The 26,114-nt window shown below is 45.5% G+C and overlaps 2 protein-coding genes across 14 annotated transcripts in view; one reads left to right on the top strand and one right to left on the bottom strand.

Annotated features, from left to right (window-relative positions):
• Window positions 1–26,114, bottom strand: part of LOC128437454 (NACHT, LRR and PYD domains-containing protein 12) — a 278,177-nt gene that overhangs the window by 156,716 nt on the left and 95,347 nt on the right. For all 11 annotated transcript variants that reach the window (XM_053419610.1, XM_053419611.1, XM_053419612.1 and 8 more), the window contains exons 4-8: window positions 13,559–13,678; window positions 12,892–13,106; window positions 10,878–12,672; window positions 3,909–4,082; window positions 3,199–3,372 (exon numbers count right to left, since the gene is read on the bottom strand). In XM_053419610.1, the coding sequence (XP_053275585.1) occupies window positions 3,199–3,372; window positions 3,909–4,082; window positions 10,878–12,672; window positions 12,892–13,106; window positions 13,559–13,678 (2,478 nt within the window). The remainder of the gene's footprint in view (window positions 1–3,198; window positions 3,373–3,908; window positions 4,083–10,877; window positions 12,673–12,891; window positions 13,107–13,558; window positions 13,679–26,114) is intronic.
• Window positions 1–26,114, top strand: part of LOC128437456 (BMP/retinoic acid-inducible neural-specific protein 3) — a 214,427-nt gene that overhangs the window by 124,247 nt on the left and 64,066 nt on the right. The window lies entirely within an intron of this gene.

The following is a 26,114-nucleotide window of genomic DNA, read 5'->3' as shown; positions in this document are numbered from 1 at the left end:
ACTGTCCTCTTCACACTGTCCTCTTCACACTGTCCTCTTCACACTCAGCTCCACTAATACCACTTCCACCTGTTGAGAGAAGAAGACATCAGTGTCACAGAGACTCACTTCATCAGCTGTGAGTCAGTGATGCAGCTCATCCAGTAGAAAGAGCAGCAGGGACTTCAGTCCTGTTCAGAGGTGGAGCAGCTTCCTCTCTGCTTCATGTTCACGTGTTGGAATGAACACGCTAAGAGCTCAGTGTGTGTCCTCTGCATGTCAAAGTGCAGAGTGGACACCTGAGAGGTGGATTTACTGCTGTTACAGGTGAAGCCATGTTTCACTGTGTGTTGATGAACATCTGCTTCTGACAAACTGGGACCAGAGGAGACAGATGGACCTCAGCAGAGGTTCTGCTCTGTATAAAGAGCTCCTGGTTACCATGTGATGAGGAGAGGCTTCAGTCCCACTGATCTCAGAGCTGTGACAAAGATCCACCTGATCAGTTCTTCACTGATGAAGTGAGAGGACAAACTGTCTCAGATCAGATGAAGACGACACCGTCTCTGTCCCTCGTGTGAGGCTGTCAGCTGTGGTCCAGCTTGTGTAAGTTACAGCGCCCCCTGGTGGCATCTGGTCAAAATATATTACGTGACCACGACATAATAACGTGTGAACGAGACAAATAACTCGAGGCCAGGAGATCTGAATCTGTTGTTTACTAACAAGACGAGTGGAAGACAAGAAGACACACACTGTCTCACTGTCTCTGAGGACACACACTGTCTCACTGTCTCTGAGGACACACACTGTCTCACTGTCTCTGAGGACACACACTGTCTCACTGTCTCTGAGGACACACACTGTCTCACTGTCTCTGAGGACACACACTGTCTCTGAGGACACACACTGTCTCACTGTCTCTGAGGACACACACTGTCTCACTGTCTCTGAGGACACACACTGACTCACTGACTCTGAGGACACACACTGTCTCACTGTCTCTGAGGACACACACTTCTCACTGACTCTGAGGACACACACTGTCTCACTGTCTCTGAGGACACACACTGTCTCACTAACTCTGAGGACACACACTGTCTCTGAGGACACACACTGTCTCTGAGGACACTCACTGTCTCTGAGGACACACACTGTCTCACTGACGCAGGACACACACAGTCTCTGAGGACACACACTGTCTCACTGTCTCTGAGGACAAACACTGTCTCACTTTCTCTGAGGACACACACTGTTTCTGAGGACACACACTTCTCACTGTCTCTGAGGACACACACTGTCTCACTTTCTCTGAGGACACACACTGTTTTCTGAGGACACACACTTCTCACTGTCTCTGAGGACACACACTGTCTCACTGTCTCTGAGGACATACACTGACTCTTAGAACACACACTGACACTGAGGACATGCACTGTCTCACTGTCTCTGAGGACACACACTGACTCTGTGGACACACACTATCTCACTGTCTCTGAGGACAAACACTGTCTCACTTTCTCTGAGGACAAACACTGTTTCTGAGGACACACACTTCTCACTGTCTCTGAGGACAAACACTGTCTCACTTTCTCTGAGGACACACACTGTTTCTGAGGACACACACTTCTCACTGTCTCTGAGGACACACACTGTCTCACTTTCTCTGAGGACACACACTGTTTTCTGAGGACACACACTTCTCACTGTCTCTGAGGACACACACTGTCTCACTGTCTCTGAGGACATACACTGACTCTTAGAACACACACTGACACTGAGGACATGCACTGTCTCACTGTCTCTGAGGACACACACTGACTCTGTGGACACACACTATCTCACTGTCTCTGAGGACACACACTGACTCTGTGGACACACACTGTCTCACTGTCTCTGAGGACATACACTGACTCTGTGGACACACACTGTCTCACTGTCTCTGAGGACACACACTGTCTCACTGTCTCTGAGGACACACACTGTCTCTGAGTACACACACTGTCTCACTGACTCTGAGGACACACACTGTCTCACTGTCTCTGAGGACACACACTGTCTCACTGTCTCTGAGTACACACACTGTCTCACTGTCTCTGAGGACACACACTGTCTCACTGTCTCTGACGACACACACTGTCTCTGAGGACTGTGAGGACACACACTGTCTCTGAGGACACACACTGTCTCAATGTCTCTGAGGACACACACACACACTGTCTCTGAGGACACACACATGGACCTGTCTCCAGGAAGCTGAGGTCATCTGGTGTTTTGGGGACAGGATGAGTCTGGAGACATTGAGATGTTCTGGGTGAGTTAGAGATCAACTGAACCAACCAGACGTTGATTTAAACTTCCCTTATCCGTCCCTTTAAGGAGAGTGTGCACCACACAACAGTGTAGAGTCACTGTGGTCAGTGGGCGGAGCTTCTATACGGGTTGATCTCCAACTTAACCTGGAGCAGGTTAGCTGTCATCAGAAGTTACCATGGTGATTGACCTGGTTAAGAAGTGGACGAGCTTCGTAGAACTGAAAAAACTAAACCTGAAGTTAACCTGATAACCACAAATCCTGCTTGGTAGCACAGACCCTGGATCTGTGACACTGAATGTGTTTAGTAACATACTGATGAAAGCAGCGTGGACTGACTCCAACCATCTACTGACCTCAGAGTCTCCAGTCGACAGGTTGGACTCTGCTGTAGATCAAGAAGCTCCTTCACTTCTGAGTCCTGCAGGTCGTTGTCTCTCAGATCCAGTTCTCTCAGATGAGAGGGGTTTGACCTCAGAGCTGAAGCCAGAGAAGAACAGCTGATCTCTGACAGACTGCAGATCCTCAACCTGGATAAAGAATACAATTTTGAATTAAACTGAGTTCATGTGTGAAAATAACAGACACATATTCATGTCAGCACAGACTCATAACATGGAAGATAAATATGAAATCAGACATGTTGGACTAAAAACGAGTCCTGATTCAGAACAAATAGATTATTTGGACCCGGTCTCTGTCCTGCAGATCAGTTTAGGAAATCCAGAACTAAACTCAGTGTTTTAACAAGTAGCTGAATATTTAAAATGTCACAGATTAATTCATGAATGGATTCAAGTTATGTATGAAGAGGAATTATGTTAAATTAGAAATAAATGAGGTCAATTGGGTATAAATTATGTTTTATAGATATGAGATCTACAAAAGTCAGACAGTGAACTGACCCCAGAGTCTCCAGTCGACAGGTTGGACTCTGTAGAAAACCACACAGCTCCTTCACTCCTGAGTCCTGCAGGTCGTTGTGTCTCAGATCCAGTTCTCTCAGATGAGAGGGGTTTGACCTCAGAGCTGAAGCCAGAGAAGAACAGCTGATCTCTGACAGAAAGCAGCTCCACAACCTGGATAAAGAAATATGAATATTAGAATGTGTCCTCCTGTTGTTGTGGATCGTCATCATGTCAACACAGACTCTCAACATGCTGCTGACCTCAGTCCAGTCTGTGACCTGAAGATAAATATCAGATCAGACATGTTGGACCATTGTTTCATTCATCAGCTTCTTCTCTGTGTGTTGGTCACTGAGCAGGTTTGTGTAATTAAACACTGTTTAAAGTAGGGACGGCTCCTGATGTCACTTCCTGTTTGTTTCTATACTTATCAACTGTCCAACGTGTTTCAATGAGAATGTCTCTTATTTTGAAAACCTGAGGAGGACGAGTGCTCAGCCTCAGTCCACATGTTATTTACTGACACTTTCTTAGTGATCAGGAGCAGGTGAGTGCAGGTGAATGGAGTTGATGAGGTGGACGTGACTGACAGGCTGGGTGAGTGACAGATGACTGAGGGACAGTGAGCAGAGCAGAACTAAGACAATTTAAATAAATAATGACCCAATAAGAAAGAAAGTCTGAAAAGTGAAGAAGGATTTAAGGACCTCAGAGTCTCCAGTCGACAGTTTGGACTCTCCAGTCCAGAACACAGCAGCTTCACTCCTGAGTCCTGCAGCTTGTTTCCAGTCAGATCCAGTTCTCTCAGATGTGAGGGGTCTGACTTCAGAGCTGAGGCCACGACTTCACAGTGAGTCTCTGAGAGTCCACAACCACTGAGTCTGTAATTAAAGAAAATATCAAATCTGTGAGAATTAAATCAGAAAACACAACATTCATACAAAACGTGATCATGTGACCGTCACCCTGGTAAATCCCCTCTTTGTTAAATCACCTCTGACACAGACACACACACACACACACACACACACTCACCCACTGACATACACTGACACACACACACTGACACACACACTGACACACACTGACACACACACTGACACACACACACTGTGACGGCCTGCTGGCCTGTACCTTTCCATGACAGGTGTCTAACCCTCTGTTTGTGTCCCTGGTCTCCGTGTGCAGTGCTGCTGATTGGAGGTAACGAGCCGTAACTGGGTGCACCTGGTACGCAGGTGCACCGGACTCCTTGAAAGCTCTGGCTCCTCCTCCTCCTCCTCGGGGGGGCTGGACCTGCAGCAGACACAGGCTGAGCGGGGGGGCTTGGCCAGCACCGGGGGGGGTCGTGCTGAGCATTCGTTTTGTCTTGTGCGTTGTTTTGTTTGAATATCTTCACCTCTGAGGTTCTACAATAAACCCATCCTGGAACCTGGTAAAACTACCGTCCGCTCTGTCGTGTCATTCATACTCTGGGTGTGACATATGGGGGCTCGTCCAGAAGAAAGAAAGAAACGCCAGTTTGTAGTGAAGTTGGATAATTAGGGGTGAGTAAACGTCGTCGTGTTATTTTGTCTGATTGAACCTGGATTTGGAAAATTGGATCAATAAATTACCTGAGATAAGATTAGTGCGTGTCTTTGGATGCGTGGTTTGTTATTTTTGTTTGTTATTTTTGGGTGACAGGGACCTGGAGCGGTCGTCTCGGGGGCATTTCCGATTTCCGTGGAGCCATTATCAAGCGGTGGCTCTTTCGGATTTACGGGCTCGGTGCTTAAAATCCCCGGTCTCACGTCACCTGAAGAGGAGCAGGGTCTACTGTTTATACAGGTGTCGGGTCATTTGTTGATCTCAATAGCAGCTCACAATTTAATTGGGGAATATGACTTCAAAAATTGTGACTGTTTTTATCCAGACTCCGTCAGCTGAGTTATTAAACTCAATGACAAAGGAGCAGTTAATCGAGGTGACAATTATGACATCGTCGTTTCCGTATTACAAAGGAGGTTAAAAGAGAGAGTTAGGTGCGTAGTGGTGGCCGGTTAGTGGATCAGCAGGTGCTAACAACTACAGCTGCACCATCTGAGCCACCGGCGCCACACGCGCTTACTCAGTGTTGCCAACTCCTCAGTAAGGAAAGTAGCTATTGGCTGTCCTAAAAGTCGCTAGATGTCGCTAAATGACGTCATCGCCTAATTTGCATAATGTAATGGTCGCTATAGGACGTACAGAAAGTGAGAGAAAAACACCCTAAATATGTTTGGAACTTAAAATAAGCTTTCTTCTGCAGAAGCATATTACATTCACTTCACAAAGAGAATTATTCTGTTTTTCTGAGATAATTATCTCGGAGATAAATGCCCCAAAAAATAAAAAATAAAAGTGAATGGAATACGCTTCCGTATTTTTCTGTTGATTCTTTTTTTTTTTATCTTGCCATAGAAATAGGCCATCACTTCTCAAAATAACTTCATGACTTTAATGCTGTATCTAGACCCACATACATAAATCTATTTTGTCCTGTATTGTTAAATGTTAGAATATCAATTTAATCAAAATGATATGTGGGGTGGAACTTCTAGCTCTACCTCCAGCCCTCCTCCTTTATCCGCCTTGGGACCAGCAAAATGATCCAAAAGAGATACTATGGCAGAGCAAGTTATTCATTTTTTTCTTCTTAAGTTTGGTTCAGTTTTCAGTTTCACCACGTTCCACACGAGAGATGTGGACTCTGCAACATGACTCAGTGCTCAAAGCAAAGAAAGCTCAATCGTTCAACACGACTGCTGAGGCTTCGATCCTGGCTGTTCCAGTGCCTGCGATCCCTGACTTGGAGCTGCCAACTGACCGGCCTGCGTGCGCCTCTGCGTGTGTGGCAGACCGCGAGGTGACGTTTGATCCTTTCATCTCTGAGGGCTTTGTGTCACTTGTTGGTGGTCATAAAGTCCGAGTGAAAATATTGAGGGATACTGGAGCTAGTGGGTCTTTTATATTAGGGTCGGTGTTGCCTTTCTCTAATGCGTCTTACACTGGGAATTCGCTTTTAATTCGTGGAATTGGCTTAAACACAATTTCAGTGCCGTTGCACACTGTCTCTCTTGAGTGTGAACTAGTGGAGGGAGACGTGGAGCTTGGTGTTCGGCCTGCACTACCTATTGATGGCATCTCAGTGGTGCTCGGGAACCAGCTGGCAGGTAGACGCATCTGGTCAGATACGTCTTCTCCTCTGGTGGTTACTGAAGAGCCGCTGTCCACCGGTGAGAGTGCTGAAAAGTATCCGAAGGTGTTTACCGCATGTGTAGTGACTCGCTCTGCCAGTCGAAGAACTGAGACCGAGAGAGTGCAGTCAACTAAATCAAAGTCTTTTTCGCTCGCTGATTATCCCGTCTGTGTATCACGTGAGGAATTGGCAGAAGAGCAAAAATCAGATGAGACATTGAAATCACTCTTTGAACTCGTTAACGTTGACAATGAAATTCGGAATAAAGCGGGGGGGGCTACTTCGTTAAAGACGGCGTGTTGTTAAGGAAGTGGTCTCATCACGCCGATTGTTTTGTTGGTGATCCAGTTGTCCAGGTGGTGGTGCCTGCTAAATTTCGTCTGCTGGTACTCGAAACCGTTCATGATAAGCTCGCTGGTCATGCCGGTGTACAGAAAACATATGATCACATTTTGTGCTATTTCCACTGGACGCGAGTTAAGCGCGACGTTGCCAGTTTTGTAAGAACGTGCGGAACATGTCAGCTGACAGGTAAACCCAATGTGATGCTGAAGCCGGCTCCGTTGCGTCCGATTCCGACTGCGAGTCGACCTTTTGAGCACCTTATCATTGACAATGTTGGGCCTCTCCCTCGCTCTAAAACAGGCTGTGAGTACCTGCTCACGGTTATGTGCCAGACCACTCGCTGCCCGGCTGCTTTTCCATTACGTTCTATTAACACGAAAGCAATTGTTAAAGCACTGAGTCAATTTATTTCAACTTTCGGGTTACTGAAAGTTGTGCAGTCTGATCGGGGGAGTAACTTTACTTCCAAATTGTTCAAAGACGTTCTCAGGCAATTGGGAATTCAGCAAAATCTGTCAACCGCTTATCACGCTCAGAGCCAAGGTGCTTTGGGACGCTTTCATTCAACGCTGAAATCACTGCTTCGTGCATATTGTGTCGAGTTAGGGGGCGATTGGGAGGAGGGCCTGCCGTGGCTGATGTTAGCAGCCAGGGGGGTCACGCATGAGAGTACTGGCTTTAGTCCAAATGATCTTGTTTTTGCGCACCGTGTGCGTGGGGTGATGTCGGTGCTCCATGATCAATGGACTGATTCAGAACCGCCTGATAATTTGTCTGAGTACGTTCTGGGTTTCCGCCGCCGTCTTTCCTCTGCCTGGAGAATGGCTAGGGAACGGCTGGAGGAGTCCCAGAAGAAAATGAAAACACTCTTCGATCGTCGCACGGAGCACAGAACGTTTGTTGTTGGTGATTTAGTGCTCGCGCTGCTTCCGGTACTTGGTTCACCGTTTCAGGCCAGGTATGCTGGACCCTATAAGGTCCTGCATCGTGGTCTGAATGATAATTACGTGATCTCGACCCCCGACAGGAGGAATGTCACTCAACGATGTCATGTTAATCTCTGGAAACCGTTTCAAACTCGTGAGGAGCGGCGCGCTTCGAAAACGATCGATCCCGTGGTGCTGGTGGACAGTTCCTCTCGGGTGCTAGTGGACAGCTCCTCTCAGGTGCTGGTGGACAGCTCCTCTCAGGTGCTGGTGGACAGCTCCTCTCAGGTGCTAGTGGACAGCTCCTCTCAGGTGCTAGTGGACAGCTCCTCTCTGGTGCTGGTGGACAGCTCCTCTCTGGTGCTGGTGGACAGCTCCTCTCAGGTGCTGGTGGACAGCTCCTCGCTGGTGCTAGTGGACAGCTCCTCTCTGGTGCTGGTGGACAGCTCCTCTCAGGTGCTGGTGGACAGCTCCTCTCAGGTGCTGGTGGACAGCTCCTCTCAGGTGCTGGTGGACAGCTCCTCTCAGGTGCTGGTGGACAGCTCCTCTCAGGTGCTGGTGGACAGCTCCTCTCTGGTGCTGGTGGACAGCTCCTCTCAGGTGCTGGTGGACAGCTCCTCGCTGGTGCTGGTGGACAGCTCCTCTCTGGTGCTGGTGGACAGCTCCTCTCAGGTGCTGGTGGACAGCTCCTCTCAGGTGCTGGTGGACAGCTCCTCTCAGGTGCTAGTGGACAGCTCCTCTCAGGTGCTAGTGGACAGCTCCTCTCTGGTGCTAGTGGACAGCTCCTCTCTGGTTCGCGCACCTTTGATGGTGGCAGCTTCAGAGGGGGAGGAGTTTAACACAACCGATGATTGCGTATTACAAGGACGTTTAAAGAATTCTGAGACATTGTTGGCCATGCCTTCAGTCCTAAAACATTTAAGTTCGATTCAGAGCCAAGAGCTCACTGATTTGCTTGGGGAGTTTAAAGTGTTGTTCTCTGATGTGCCCACACAGACTGATTTGCTGGAGCACGATATCGATGTGGGGGGTGCTGAGCCCATCCGGCAGCGTTTCTATCGAGTGCCTATCGAGAAAAAGGAAAGTCAGAACGAAGAGGTTCAGTATTTGCTTAACAATAACTTAGCTGAACCGTCTTTCTCCAGCTGGTCTTCGCCATGCTTGTTGGTTAAAAAGTCTGACGGTATGTTTCGTTTTTGTACTGATTATCGCAAGCTCAATGCTGTAACCAAACCTGATTCGTTTCCTTTCCCTCGTATAGAGGACTGTATTGATGAAGTCGGAGCAGCCAAATTCGTCACCAAATTGGATCTCCTTAAAGGATATTAGCAAGTGCTGTTAACTGAGAGGGCTCGTGAAGTTTCCGCTGTTATCAGGCCTAGAGGTTTATTTTCGTATCGTGTCATGTCATTCGGGCTGCGTAATGCACCAGAGACATTTCAGAGATTAATGAATCGTGTTGTGGCTGGGCTGGAAGGAGTAACTGTTTATTTGGATGATGTGGTTACTGTAAGTAATACCTGGGCATCACATCTGGAGCGCTTGCGACTGCTCCTCGCGCGCCTGGCACAGGCACGGCTCACGGTTAATCTGGCCAAGTGTGAGTTTGCTGGAGCGACCGTGACCTACCTGGGTAAGGTAGTGGGGCAGGGCCAAAGTACAGGTTATTGACGAGTTCCCTGTTCCTGCTACAAAACGCGAGTTGATGCGCTTCCTCAGAATCCTGCCAAAACGCGTTTGACTCGGTTAAAGCTCTGTTAAGCTCCGCACCCGTCTTGATGGCTCCACGATTGGACAAACCATTTAAAATTCAAACGGATGCCAGTAACGTTGGCGCTGGAGCTGTGCTAATTCAAGAAAATGACACTGGCATAGAACATCCTGTATGTTTCTTTTCTCGAAAATTCAAGAATTATCAATTGAGTTATTCGGTAATTGAGAAGGAGGCCCTCGCGCTCGTATGGGCACTCCAGCATTTCGAAGTGTATGTGGGTGGGCATTGTTCGGCCGTGGTTGTTTCTAGCGACCATAACCCACTTACGTTTCTACAGTCTCTCCAGAACCCAAACCAACGGCTGATGAGATGGAGTCTCTTTCTTCAGCCGTACAATCTGGATATTCGCCACATTAGGGGCTCTGAGAATATAGTTGCAGAAGCCTTGTCACGAGCCCATGTGTGTGCGGAGTAGTGTGCGTGAATGCTAGTGTGTGTGAGAGTGCTTGTGGGAGTGGTTGTGGGTGTCAGTTGGTATTTCTTCTACTTGAGCCAATTATTTAGCTTTCCGGGTGCTGGTAATGGTTTGGTGGGAAGTATTTCAGGGTAGTTTTTTTTTCTCCACTTTTACAGGCTAAATAAATTCACGGTGTAATAAAACGCACGATGTATGTAATGTTTATATGTTTGACTGGATTTTGGTTATGTCTATGGTGTGCACATCTGGTGAGCGGTGGTAGTGTGATAGGTGAAAACCAGGGGTTTCCATCTTTTTAGGGGGAGGGTGTGACGGCCTGCTGGCCTGTACCTTTCCATGACAGGTGTCTAACCCTCTGTTTGTGTCCCTGGTCTCCGTGTGCAGTGCTGCTGATTGGAGGTAACGAGCCGTAACTGGGTGCACCTGGTACGCAGGTGCACCGGACTCCTTGAAAGCTCTGGCTCCTCCTCCTCCTCCTCCTCGGGGGGCTCGACCTGCAGCAGACACAGGCTGAGCGGGGGGGGGGGGGCTTGGCCAGCACCGGGTCGTGCTGAGCATTCGTTTTGTTTTTTGACACACACTAACACAGACTGACACACACTCACACAGACTGACACAGACTGAAACACACACACACACTCACACTGACACACACACACTCACTCACACACTCACACACACACTCACTCACACACTCACACACACACACACACACACTCACACTGACACACACACTCACACACTCACACACACTGACACACACACACACTGACACACACACACACTGACACACACACACTCACACACACACACACACTCACACTGACACACACAAACACACACACACACTCACACACACTGACACACACACACACTCACACACTCACACACACTGACACACACACACACTCACACACACTGAACCACACTCACACACACAAACACACACACACTTCACTGATTGAACATGTTATTGATCATATCTGGACTCACTCAGCCTTCCTGCAGTTCCTCACAGCTGGGATCAGTCTCCGTCGACCCTGGTATGATGTGTTGAACTTCTCCAGGTCCAACTCATCCAGAACCTCCTCTGACATCTGCAGCATGTAGGCCAGAGCTGAGCAGTGGATCAAAGAGAGTTCCTCCTTTGATCTGTTCTCTGACGTCAGGAACTGTTTCATCTGCTGATGAACTGAGTGGTCGTTCATCTCAGTCAGACAGTGGAAGATGTTGATGCTTCTGTCAGGAGAACTGTTACCACTCTTCATCTTCTTCAGGTTGTTGATGACTCTCTGGATGATCTCTGGATTGTTCCCTGTCCGACCCAGCAGGCCTCCTAAGACTCTCTGGTTGGACTCCAGACTGAGGCCGTGAAGGAAGCGAACAAACAGGTCCAGATGACCATTTGTACTGGTGAGGGATTTCTCCATGGTTCTCTTCAGGAGGTCATCCAGGGAGAAGGTGTCTGTGTTCCCATATGTTCCCAAGAAGTTCTTGAGTTCTTCTGTGTTCCTCTCGGTGTAACAGTGGAACATGTAGACTGCAGCCAGAAACTCCTGAACGCTCAGATGAACAAAGCAGTAGACTGATTTCTGGAAGATCACACACTCTCTTCTGAAGATCTCAGTACAAACTCCTGAGTACACCGAGGCCTCTGTGACATTAAGACCACACCGCTCCAGGTCTTCTTGGTAGAACATGATGTTTCCTTCCTCCAGATGTTTAAGTGCCAGCCTCCCCAGCTTCAGGAGAACGTCCCTGTCAGCCTCCGTCAGCTGCTGTGGAGTCGTCTCATGTCCCTCACCGTACTTGTTGTTCTTCCTCTTTGTCTGAACCAGCAGGAAGTGTGAGTACAGGTCAGTCAGGGTCTTGGGCAGCTCTCCTCTCTGGTCTGTGGTCAACATGTGCTCCAGAACTGTAGCAGTGATCCAGCAGAAGACTGGGATTTGACACATGATGTGGAGGCTCCTGGACGTCTTGATGTGTGAGATGATTCTGCTGCACAGCTCTTCATCACTGAACCTCCTCCTGAAGTACTCCTCCTTCTGGGCGTCAGTGAAGCCTCGTACTTCTGTGACCCTGTCAACACATGCAGGAGGGATCTGATTGGCCGCCGCAGGTCTGGAGGTTATCCAGACGAGAGCCGAGGGAAGCAGATTCCCCCGGATGAGGTTTGTCAGCAGCACGTTGACTGATGACCTCTGTGTGACCTCAGACACAAGCTCCCTGTGGTTGAAGTCCAGAGAAGGTCTGCTTTCATCCAGGCCGTCAAAGATGAACAAAGGTTTACAGACAGCGAGCGTCTCTGCAGTGAGCTTCTGTAACGCTGGATGGAAAACATGGAGCAGCGTGAGAAGACTGTGCTGCTGGTCCTTCACCAGGTTCAGCTCCCTGAACGAAAGCACAGCCAGCAGACCCACATCCTGGTTCTCTAAACCCTCTGCCCAGTCCAGAGTGAACTTCTGCACCGAGAAGGTTTTTCCAACGCCAGCGACTCCGTTGGTCAGGACGACTCTGATGCTGCTCTGCTGGTCAGTGGAGGCTTTAAAGATGTCGTGGACCCTGATGGGAGTGTCCTGGAGGATCTTCTTCTTGGAAGCCGTCTCAAGCTGAGTCACCTCATGTTGAGTATTAACCTCTTCACTCTGTCCCTCTTTGATGTAGAGCTCATTGTAGATCCTGTTGAGGAGGGTTCTACTTCCTGTTTCATCACTTCCTTCAGTCACATGTTCACATCTCCTCCTCACACTGAGCTTATGTTCATCTGAAACCTCCTGCAGACCACGATCTGCTGAAAGACAAGAAACAATGTGAGAGACAGAGAATCTGAGAATCTGCTGATTGTTTTCATCAGATTCAGAAAAACTACAGAAAGTAAAAGCTTTTTAACTTTGTGCTTTTCTAACGATGTTAAATGTTGATGCTGTATGAAGGAACAAAATAAAACCACATGTGCTGTTGTCAGAAGTGAAGACATCAGCAGACACATGTACAGTGCTGCTCTGACCGGCTGTCTGACCTCCAGCTCCTGTTCTGGATCTTTGTCCACACTGGGGACAGGAGGAGTCTCCTGAAGAACCAGACTGGTCCCAGTATGAGGTGATGCACTGTCTGCAGAACCAGTGTCCACAGCTGGTGGAGACTGGATCCTTCAGGACGTCCTGACACGAAGCACAGCAGGACGACTGCTCCTCCTCAGAAACATGACTCCTCTTCCTCTCCCTGTGAAGACATGTCCTGATAACTCACATGTCACAGTCACAGGTTGTCATCACTTCTGTCAAGGAGGTTTTGTTTTCACCCAGTATGTTTGTGTGTTGGTTGGTTCGTTAGTGGGATTATAAAAAACAACAGATTACCAGTAAACTTGGTGGAAGGTTGTGGTCTGTGAACCAGATCGGGGGGGGGGGGGGGTCTTCTTTCACAGACATGTTCAGAGGACTGATGTTTACCAGTGTGTGGAATTTGGTGCAGATCCAAATCCAAATGAGTCTCTAGTGGATTTCAAAGTGGTTTCATAAGGAGCGTGTTGGTTCTTGGTGGAGGTCTGAGCTCTTTGAGTGATTCTGAGAGATTAGTCACCAACTTCAATGAAGCTGTGTCCTAATGCAGGGGCCACACTAGAGGAAACTAGATCCTCTTCAGAGCAGGTCCCAGTAGAAACAGTCTCTTACTCTGTGTGTGAGGGTCCAGGTTCATTACTGAAGTTTGGAGGACGTCTCATGGACCAGTCACTCTTCAGAGACAGACAGCTGGACCCTGGAGACTCTGCTCTCAGTCTGTGGTCCTGACCTCTGCAAACACAAACATGTTTTTATTCAGAACACATCATTCACTGGTTCATTCTGTGAGGATTCAGTTTGGAGCTTCACATGTTTGTAGCAGGTCTCTTACTTTGTGGTTGAGGGTTCAACTTGCTCTGAAGTGTCCTCGTCCATGTTGCACCGGCTGCGGCTCAGTTGTGGTTCAGGCCACGCTGCTCTTCTAGATATTCAAGGTCTGGTCTATTTCCTCTGGTTCTACGCTCAGTTTACAGCAGAACACAGTGAAGTGATCTTTCACACCAGTTTCAATGTTTATCTGTTGAAAACGTCACAAACACAAATATTTGCAACACTTCCTGTAGCCTACCCATTTCAAAATAAAAGCACTCCAGCATTTCTGTCGACTGAAATAATTCATTTATTTGTTTATTGTTTTTATTGTGAAATAGATGAAGGGCTTCATAGTTTGTAGTACTGGTATTTATTTGAGTACACAGGAGTACTTATATACAAGGAAATACAGTGATCACATCAGAAACCTCAGGAAGGACAAGAGTCTCTCTCTCTCTCTCTCTCTCTCTCTCTCTCTCTCTCTCCTGACAGGTGACCTCAACTTGAGCATTTCCTGATCTCCACTCAAACCAATCAACTACATTAAAGTTAATTAATACAAGCTTGTAAAAGTTCATGTGTCCTTCAACCCCCGGCCACTAAGAGAAGAAACTCAACATCTAGAATCATGTTCACGTCATAAAGGCTGGAAATGAATTACAGAACTTTATAGACAGTAACACTGAGAGCACATCAGTCACAGCTTGAAGCAGCCTCTGTGTCTCCACTCAGTTCTATGGCTTTGTGCCCAAATGAAGGTCAAACACAAGCAACAACTTTATATTCACTTTAAAACTCACACAAAACCAGTGTGTGTGTGTGTGTGTGTGTGTGTGTGTGTGTGTGTGTGTGTGTGTGTGTGTGTGTGTGTGTGTGTGTGTGTGTGTGTGTGTGTGTGTGTGTGTACCTGGCTCTGCAGGTCGATGTTCCTCACACCTCAGCCAGTGAGTCCAGAGCTTTACTGGGATCCACAGTGAAGACTCTCCACTGGTTGGTGACCACTGCTGTAACGTATGATGGTGAAAACACGTTGTGTTATTAAACACTTGATGAACAGATGAAGATAAAAAGTGAAGCTGTGAGTTAACTCTGTTAATTAGTCCTTTGAAGGCTCTTTGATCCAGACCTGCTGTTCACATCTGTCTCTGGGATCCGATCACATGACGTCTGTCACCAGGTGTGAACTGACATGTTAGAGTCATGTGATCAGCAGACGGATGTTAACAGCAGGTGTGAGAGTGACACAGTGAAACTTTCAGAAAGTTGTGTTCACACTCACCTGCTCACTTTCCTTCCTTCTGCTCGTCCAGGTGAAAATGGAGTCTGACCGCTCCCTGTTCTCAGGCTCCTCCTCCCTGTGGAACCAGTTCACTCTTGATTCCACCCAGTTCAAAGTCCAGTTCATACCCATGAAGATGAACTGGTTCACAGTTCATGTTTTATTGTGATGTTATGATGTTAATAACAAACTTAGGATCATATATTTAGTTAATAATGGACGGTGTGGGATCATAAATCCAGATCTTCACTTTCACACTGAGTCCTGACTGGGAGCGTCTACTGGGACTGAGCCGTACAATGAGATTCATCATGATGTTTAAATGAGCCTCAGAAACTCTGGAGTCAAACACGTCTTCATCATGTGAACTCGATGAAGACGTGTTTCCTTGAGATCGGTCTGATCCGTCAATAGTTTGTTAAAATGTGGAAAACTCCCAAACGGCCCAACTCCATCAAATGAAGCCTGAGCTCAAACCCATGTTTCCTCCTGTGAGTTGAAGGTTGTTATATTTGGTGTTGGAGCTGAATGTGTGACTCCATCTGCAGAACTCTGCCACGTCAGGTCACATTCATACAGTCCAGTCACAGTGTGGTTTATAGATCTACAGAAATACAGCTGCATTGTGATGCATCATTTGACCGTTGTGTATTTCAACAACTGATGAGATTTGCATCCCAACAGTAACAGTGTTTGACCACAAGGTGTCAGCAAAGAGCCAGAGTACCTGGCTGCAGACAACATGGTTTCCCATCAAGTCTAAACTGGATTAACTGGAATTCCACCATAGAAACTACTTTCTATGAAAACAAGAAATAAAACTGACACGAGTGTAAATTCTATTCTATTTGTTTGTGGCTCTGCAGGTTTATTGGTGGATTTACAAATTACATAAACCAATATTACATGAAGGGGAACTTTATTATTGTACTTGTACAATAATACACCCATACCCTTATTGGCTGGTACCCTAAAAAAGATACATGAAGCTGCTTCTTCCCAGAAGAGCTGAAACTACCCAGCACCGGGGTTCTGAAGGAAAGAAGCAGTCCACTCTGGGGGGGGAAACAGGTTCTCACAGTCATCATCCCATTGGTCAGCTAGAGAACGATCTTCAGCAAACGCTCCCAGTGGCACAGACAGGGACTGCATCACTTCCTCCTGAATCCTCTCCAGCACTCTGGAGGACCTGATGCTGGTGATGTCACAGAGTGTTTCCATGGAGGCCTTTGTGAGGTGGCCCAGTTTGATGATGCCCGCCTCAATAAACTTATTCCTTAATGTTTTAGAGGAACAGGTGTCAGTTCTCAGGAACTCATTGTAGAACAGCAGCTCCTCAAACAGCCATATCCCTGGTCTGGGGTCAGGAGTCCGCTTGACCTCCAGCGTCTGCCAGGCGTTCACCACCGAGCTGTAGAACGGAGTCAGTCCGGTCAGGTCAGCTTCAGTTGATGATAACAGAAATAACTGTTTGTCCAGGCCTAGTCGGCCATCTTGTCTGAGCAGCAGACGAGCAGGAGCCAATCAGCAGAGACCACAGCCGTACAGTAGCTTCTGCACCGTCTGCAGTCTGAAGGCCGCAGTTAAAGACACAAGGTCAATGAGACCTTGACCTCCCTCTGCCACAGGGAGATACAGGGCCGCTGCCCTCAGCCAGTGCTGACCAGACCAGAAGAAAGTCACCAGACGACGCTGCACATCCTTAACCAGACCAGGAGGTGGCACCAACACAATAAGTCTGTGCCAAAGAGACGAGGAGACCAAGTTATTCACTATCAGAACTCTCCCCCTGTAGGACAGATAAGGTAGCAACCATTTCCATTTAGACAACTTTGCTTCCACCTTTTCCAGCACCTCCCCCCCCCCCCCCCAGTTCTGCTTCTGGAAGCCCTCACTTCCTAGATGGACCCCCAGAACCTTTAATCCATTCCTTCCCCACTGGAGATTTGCAGGAAGATCAGGCTCAGTCCCCGGGCTCCACTGCCCCATTAAAAACCCCTCACTCTTCTCCCAGTTGACTCTGGCTGAAGAGGCTCTCCCATAGCAGACCAGACTTTCCTGAAGTTGCTGGACATCATGCTGGTCATGAATAAAAACATTTACGTCATCAGCATATGCAGAGACGACCACAGGAGGGTTGTGAGCCAGCCCCGGCAGAGAGAGAGAGAGAGAGAAAGAGAGAGAGAGAGAGAGAGAGAAAGAGAGAGAGAGAGAGACAGAGAGAGAGAGAGACAGAGAGAGAGAGAGAGAGAGAGACAGAGAGAGAGAGAGAGAGAGACCCCTCAGCCTGCTCCTCAACCTGCACAAAAGAGGCTCGATGGCGATGCTGTATAGTAGTCCTGAGATGGGGCAGCCCTGCCTCTGTCTCGTGACGGGAACAGGACAGCTCAGCCCCCCCCCCCCCCCCCCCCCACCATCCCCCGCCACCTTCACCACGCAACTAGCCCCACTGTACAGCAGCTTGATCCAGGAATGGAACCCCCCCCCCCCGAACACCAAAGGACTTTAAAAATGTCTAAAATATCTCGTCCCAAAACACCCCAGAAATGTTTTAAAAACTCAGCAGGTGGTCCATCCACTCCAGGGGCCTTTCCGGACGCCATCTGCTCCACAGCCGTGGTCAGCTCCTCTAGGGTGATGTCAGTGTTTAGTGTGTCCTGTTCTTCTGGAGTCAGCTGAGGAAGTCCTTCTAGCAGCTCTGCAGTAGCGTCGGCATCACAATGTTCTGCCCTGAACAGCTCCGAGTAGAAACCTACGGCGTGTTTCCTCATCTGAGCCGGTTCTCTGGTCACTTCTCCGTCCGGGAGCCGCAGAGACACCATCACTTTCCTCCGAGCCACCGACCTCTCTAAGATGAAGAAGAAGGTGGTCGGAGCGTCCATATCGTGTAGTTTAGTGAATCGGGCTCTGACCAAGGCTCCTTTGGCTCTCTCATGTGAAAAAGAGTTTAAGTCCTGTCTCTTAGTTTTGAGCCGTTCTGCATTCTGCCCGTTGTTTTGTGTGTCAGCCTCCAGGTTCCTGATTTCCTCCTCTAATGTCTGAATGGCTCTTTTTATTTTAACTGTGGAGTTGGCTGAGTGTTGCTGACAGAACACTCTGATTTGGGCTTTTCCTACTTCCCACCACCGGGTGAGGGAGGAAAACTCATGTTTCTTTTTTCCCAAAAAGCCCAAAACAGTTTAAAATGTTCACAGAAAGTAAAATCATGCAATAATTAGGGCCCGAGCACCGAATGGTGAGAGGCCCTATTGAATCTGTAAGGATTTTTATTATTATTAGGGCCCGAGCACCGAAATCGGTGGGAGGCCCTATTGAAATTGAAATGATTATTATTATTATTATTATTATTATTTTTCTTAGCTTAAATGAATTGGCTTTTTGAGGGCTTTAATGTGCTCAAAAAGTTGTAGGAGTTTGCAGTAAATTCGAAGGCGGCGAAAATTTACGTATTCTGGAGTATTTTGAAAAGGGCGTGGCAAAATGGCTCAAGAGCGCCACCTACGGAAAAGCCCCTCATTTAACATTCACCGATCCTCAAAAAAAACAAAGACTATTGTGTATCATGACTAGATGCACAAAAAAGTCCATCAGTGCATTATGAATAACGCAACAGGAAGCCCGCCAGTTTGACTTTAGTGGCCATTTTGGTCATATTCGATATTTTTTGTTTTAAGTACTCCTCCTACAGCTTTCATCAAATCAACTTACAATTTAGACGATCGTCATCACAACAAAATGGAGATCTAAAGTTATTGAAGGATTAAGTTTTAGCAAAACCGTCTGACCGTGGTGTGGCCTCAAAGTTTGATTAAACGCCATCAAAACACGGGCTCCTGTATCTTGGACATATTTTGTCCAATCGAGTCCAAACTATACACATAAGACAAGAGTCGCGACCTGAAGACATCGGTACAGAAATCGTGACTTAAAATCACAGCGTCCCCTGGTGGCAACAGCAAATGTCTTGTTTTTCTATGTGTTACAGTTTGATTCACTACTCGTAGGGCCTTCATTAAATCAACGTAAAAATTTGATGCATGTGTTCAAAACAAGATGAAGATCTAAAGTTAACGAAATTGCAACTTTTCATAATACTGTGTGACCGTGGTGTGGCTTCCAGTTTGAGGTATGAAAACATCTATATCTGGCAGATGTGCTGCAATATTTAGTCACTAGATGGCAGTGTCAGACCATGCTTTGTGTTATCTATGCATTAACAGACTGTGTTTACAGGGTGGCCAACTTTAGAGGAGAATTAAACCTTTTACAGCATTGCTCAAACTTTGGTTTTAGTCTCAATCGCTAAGTTCTTCCTTCATGACAACTCTGAGGGGGGTAAATTTGTTTTTAACTTCCTTGTTTAAGCGATATAGATGTTTGAAATTCACGTGACGCCACAGTGTAAGCTGTGCTGTGTGTTGTGAGTTCGGCTTTAACCAGGTACAAGTGAACGCCTCATGAAATGGCTTACACCCACATACCCAGTAAATTACACACTTTGATGTTCTGCTCCTTCTCCTGACGGTCACGGTAACGATGTCTGCGCCTCCGTTTCTGTGGTAAGTCACGTTAAGTATTTTATTTCGATGTGATTCGCAGGGTGCCTTTGAATCAGCCGTGATAGCTAAGGGACGCTAATCCGAGAGCTACATACCAGCTCAGTGTATATCAACGGGTTCGATGCGAATGCCAGCTGTTACCGAAACAACCGCCATGAACCCAGGTCCACCAAGCAGAGATAAGCGTTCGTTTATAAGGATGAATCTGAGACAGGAGACTGTGTGTCGGCTTCTTTTTCGCTAGCGCCGGAGGCTAACTAGCTCGCTAACAAGCAAGCTAACAATATCTTCGCATGGGTGCAGTAACTGTTCTTCGACTCGATTGGGGTTATTACCGACAAACACCGACATGAAACGACATGAGCGGGTCCACCCAGCAGATATAAGCGTTACTTTATGCGGATGACTCTGAGACAGGAGACTGTGTGTCGGCTTGTAAGTTAGTTTCGCTAGCGGGCTAGCGATGCTAACTGAAACCTGAGAAACCTGAGTGTTTAAAGTCACATCTGCATTGCAAGAGCAGCTGTTCAAAGGAGCAGTACGTGTCCTAAAGCTCTTTCTTCAGAGTAGTGTTGTAACGTGTTACAGTGAAAAGTAACCGTGTCTCCCACCTTCAGTATTTAAATCGTTAATCTCAGACAGACTTCACTGAATTCTTTTGTTAAATATGAGTAAATCATAGCCTTGTAACTTTACTAGAACAGACAGTGTCATACAGAATTGTAGGCTAATATGCACTACCTATTTCCTAAGCTGAAATGATTATGATCTGATTAACTTTGAATTCATATTTTATTATTACCATGTAAAAGTCTGTTAAGCAGATAACATGGCACATGTATGACTTAACATATCTGTGTATTTGTGTTCAATGTTCCTCTAGGATGTCCAGCGTAACACACAACTTGAATCCAACCAGACTGAACACTGACTCCAGGTACAGACCTGTTTTCATTACTTACAAAGTATTGCACATAATACATAATGTGTTAAATTATAATGCAATACTTTTAATGTGAAATAGCTCCATACTAAACATTCATTGTCATGGTAGTGCACGTTTTAATCCAAAAGCATATTCAAATACATAGTTGAATATCCACCGAAAATAAGAATACACACTTTGTTCATATGTAACTCTTTCTCTATAATTATGACATACTTTCATGTTTCCTATCATTTCATTAGGGACGGACGAGCCTGAAGGACACAGCTGTGATGACCATGTTCTGTCTCTTATGACAAAGCAGAAATATAAAACACTGGGTTCTTATCTAAAGTGTATCAAATCAGATCTCCACCATGTTGCTGCTGAGGACATCAGGTGCTGCAGTTCTTCATCTATGAAGATGAAAAAACTCACTGTTAAAGAATGTTTTGTGTTGTGTATGAAGCACAACAGATTTCAGATAGAACCGTTGTACTGTGGTCTGGGTTTGTATCCTAATGGTTAAATGCACATATTTTAAGTCGCTTTTGATAAAAGTACTGAAAGAAATACAACATTGTAAAAATAGATAAAATGTCTTTCTACCTCATCTGTAATATTCAAGGTGATAATCTCCCACAGAGCTATTGATAACAGTCCACATCAAGTCTCTCCACTTCCCTCGGTGTGAAAACATGATTATATAATTAATTTGAGAACTGTTTACAACACTTATGTGTGGAGATTATACTCTGTATATTCACTGTAAAACTCCATGACAGGCTAAATAAACGCGGTGGGAATAGTAATGGTGGATATAATATATTGTAACTTTACTAGAACAGACAGTGTTCATAGAGAATTTGAAAATGATGTACACTACCTATTTCCTAAGATGAAATGATTATGATCTGATTATTTTTATGTTTCCTCTCATTTTATTAGGGACGGACGAGCCTGAAGGACACAGCTGTGATGACCAATTGACCATGTTTTGTCTCTTATGGCAAAGCAGAAATATTAAACACTGGGTTCTTATCTAAAGTGTATCAAATCAGAAAGCAAAAGATACACATTGTTGTAATAAGTTTCTATTATTTTAACCAACAATAATAAAGATAGAAATGAATTGTTATCCATGACAATGAGCAATGACTGTTACCACTAAACAGTTGCAGGCCATCTTTATTTAAGGGAGGAATTTAGAAGTGTTGTGTAGCTTCTGATGATGATGCAGTCGTCCACGTGTTGACCACCATGTTGCTGCTGACGACGTCAGGTGCTGCAGTTCCTCATCTATAAAGAGAAGAAACGCACTGTTAAAGAATGTTTTGAGTTGTGTATGAAGCACAACAGATTTCAGATAGAACCGTTGTACTGTGGTCTGGGTTTGTATCCTAATGGTTAAATGCACATATTTTAAGTCGCTTTTGATAAAAGTACTGAAAGAAATACAACATTGTAAAAATAGATAAAATGTCTTTCTACCTCATCTGTAATATTCAAGGTGATAATCTCCCACAGAGCTATTGATAACAGTCCACATCAAGTCTCTCCACTTCCCTCGGTTTGAAAACATAATTATATAATTAATTTGAGAACTGTTTACAACACTGATGTGTGGAGATTATAATCATATCTAAACTGTCATATTCACTTTAAAACTCCATGACAGGCTAAATAAACGCGGTGGGAATAGTAATGGTGGATATACCAGCCTTCAACAGAATAATGGTGAAACATAGTTACTATCACATGCAACTTACACGTGTAGCATATTGATATTAACTTATTATAATAAAACATAAAGTCTCAACCAAACATACGACCCTGCAGCTAACTTGCTTCAATCTGTTCATTAGACGTGTTAAATAAACGGTAACTTTTATAACAGTTTTATATTAAAAAAGCCTTGCGGCATGTAAGCATATGATGATAGATAAAGCAATAGGTTTTGTTGTAGTATAGTTTCAAGGTTACTTACCTCTAGTTATTCTTATTATTCTCCGAACAATGAATTGGCTTTTTGAGGGCTTCAACGTGCTCAAAAAGTTTTTTAACTTTCCAGTAAATTAGAGAGTGGTGAAAATTTACGTAATCTGGAGTATTTGGAAATGGGCGTGGCAAAACGGCTCAACAGCGCCCCCTGGAACCAGCCCTTAGGTTTCCACATAAGCGATTTTCACCAAAATCTAGACACTGGTGTAACGTGAATAATCATAGAAAAAAGTCTCTTGGAGCATTATGAAAAACGAAACAGGAAGCCCGCCATTTTGGATTTAGTTGCCATTTTGGCCAAATTCCACATTTTTACTTTAATGTACTTGTCGTAGAGCTTTCATCAGATCAACTTAAAAATTAGACGCGTGTCATCACAACAAGATTGAGAAAAAAAATGATCAACGGAATTTTTTTCCGGCACTTCGTGTGACCGTGGCGTGTCGTCAAAGTTTGGTTCCACGCCATCAAAACACGGGCATCTGTATCTCAAACATACATGGTCCAATCAAGTCCAAACTAGACATGTAAGAGAAGAGTCCCGGCCTGATGACATCTACACAGAAATAATGACTTAAAATCACAGCGCCCCCTGGTGGCACTAGGAAATGTCTTGCTTTTTGCTTGTCTTACACTTGGATGTATTCCTCCTCATCCACTGATCTCAACCATGTCAAACTGTACCAAATGGGTCTCAAGACATTGATAATGAAGGCATAAGATAACTGTGACTTTTCGTCAAACGCCATATTAATAGCGTGGCATCAAAGTTCATCACCTCGCCGTGAAACACGAAATTGCTTTAACTTCAGTGTTCATGGTTCTATCTCACTCAAACTACATGTGTGCAACAACATCCCCCCCCTGAAGATTTTCATATGGTTTTAAGGAATGGGCGTGGCAAAATAACTGACTAGCGCCCCCTAACGGGCAGCCCGGCACTACGCTTGGCCGACATGTACAAAAATCGATTTGGGCATGTGTCTTTTCATAACAAACAAATAAGTCTCTTGGATAGATATGCTAGACTAAACAGGAAGCCCGCCATTTTGGATTTAGTGGCCATTTTGGCCCTATTCAACATTTTTACTTTGATTTACTTGTCGTAGAGCTTTCATCAGATCAACTTCAAATTCAGATGAGTGTCATCACAACAAGATTGAGATAAAAACTGATTAAGGGATTTTTTCCCCTTCACACCGTGTGACCGTGGCGTGGCGTTAAAGTTTGGTTACACGCCATCAAAACACGAGCATCTGTATCTCGAACATACATGGTCCAATCAAGTCTAAAGTAGACATGCAAGACAAGAGTTCCGGCTTGATGACATCTACACAGAAATTATGACTTGAAATCACAGCGCCCCCTGGTGGCAACATGAAGTGACATGTTTTATACTTTGATGAACTGCTCCTGGCTGCTTTAAGATATACAGCTCAAATGAGCTCAGTCAAGTCATTGAATCAAGGTCAGAATTGTGACATTTCCTCAAACCATGTAAACATTGATGTTTGGCGAAGGATCATCCTACGCCAAAGGACACGATGTTTTCATAATTCCACTGTGCATTGTCCTATCACTACCAAACTTCTGTCACATGATAAGAGTACAAGCCTGAACAGCTCTATGTGTCAATATTTCCTCAGTGTCATAGCGCCACCTACTGATTCGCCAGGAAACAGGAAGTACTTTGTTAATCCACTCTGCATTATCCAACCGGCTCCAAACTACTGACCTATGATCACAATACTGATCTGAACAGCTCCACATATAAATATTAGTTCAGGGTCATAGCGCCACCTACTGATCAGTGTGAAAATTAAGTTGTGTTAACATTGTCCAATTGACACAAAATTGCTCACGCTACATCAGAGCGCCTACATAAACAGATATATATGTCTGTGCGTAATAATAGTGATGGCGCCACCTACTGGCAAACCTACTGCCGCAGAGCGCAAAACGCATGCAACGTGGAGAAGTGCATGCTCGATCGATGATGTGCGCTTGGTCATCGATCGCTCTCTCCACCGACCGCAACAGGCTTCAACGTGCGGGTGCTCGGGCCCGCAAGTGCTACAACGTAGCCCTAGTTATTATTATTATTATTAGGGCCCGAGCACCGAATGGTGAGAGGCCCTATTGAATCTGTAAGGATTTTTATTATTATTATTATTATTATTATTATTATTATTATTATTATTATTATTATTATTATTTCCCTTTGGGGGGCTTTTTCAGGGTCTAGACATGCTCAAAAAGTTATGAAACTTTGCAGGAAATTCAAGGTCTGCGGATATTTTAGTATTCTGGAGTAATTGGAATTGGGCGTGGCAAAATGGCTCTACAGCGCCCCCTGGAACCAGCCCCTAGGTTTCCACATAACGGATTTTCATCAAAATCTGGATATAGGTGTATCGTGACCAGTCATGAAAAAATGTCTCATGGAGCATTATGAAAAACGCAACAGGAAGTCCGCCATTTTGCTTTTAGTGGCCATTTTGGCAATATCCCACATTTTTACTTTTACGTACTTGTCCCAGGGCTTTCATCAGATCAACTTCAAATTCAGATGAGTGTCATCACAACAAGATGGAGATAAAAAATGATTGAGGGATTTTTTTTTGATCACACCGTGTGACCGTGGCATGGCGTTAAAAATTGGTTACACGCCATCAAAACACGGGCATCTGTATCTCGGACATACATGTTCCAATCAAGTCCAAACTAGACATGTAAGACAATAGTCCCCGCCTGATGACATCTATGCATAAATGATGACTTAAAACCGCAGCGCCCTCTGGTGGCAACAGGAAATGTCTTGTTTTTTGCTTGTCTTACACTTGGATGAATTTCTCCTCATCCACTGACCTCAACCATGTCAAACTGTATCAAATGGGTCCCAAGACATTGACAATGAAGACATAAGATTACCGTGACTTTTCGTCAAACGCCATATGAATGGCGAGGCATTAAAGTTCATCAACTCGCCGTGAAACACGAAATTGCTGTAACTTCAGTGTTCATGATTCTATCTCTCTCAAACTACATGTGTGTAACAACAGCCCCCCCCTGAAGATATTCATACGGTTTTAAGAAATGGGCGTGGCAAAAAAACTGACCAGCGCCCCCTATAGGGCAACCCCGGCACTACGATGGCCGACATTTATACAAATCTATCGGGACATGTGTCGTTTCATAACAAACAAAAAAATATCTTGGATAGGTATGCTTGACCAAACAGGGAGGCCGCCATTTTGGATTAAGTGGCCATTTTTTTTCCATATTCCACATTTTTACTTGATGCACTTGTCCCAGGGCTTTCATCAGATTAACTTCAAATTAAGATCAGTGCCATCACAACAAGATGGAGATAAAAAGTGATTAAGAGATTGACCTTTCGTCACACCGTGTGACCGTGGCGTGGCGTCTTGAGTTTGATTAAACGCCATCAAAACACGAGGTTCTGTATCTCGGACATACATTGTCCAATCGAGTCCAAACTAGACATGTAAGACAAGGGTGCCATCCTGATGACATCTACACAGAAATTATGACTTGAAATTACAGCGCCCCCTGGTGGCTACAGGAAGT

Source organism: Pleuronectes platessa, chromosome 3, assembly GCF_947347685.1.
Source record: "Pleuronectes platessa chromosome 3, fPlePla1.1, whole genome shotgun sequence".
Taxonomy (NCBI): domain Eukaryota; kingdom Metazoa; phylum Chordata; class Actinopteri; order Pleuronectiformes; family Pleuronectidae; genus Pleuronectes; species Pleuronectes platessa.
This window is presented reverse-complemented; position numbering and strand designations above follow the sequence as displayed.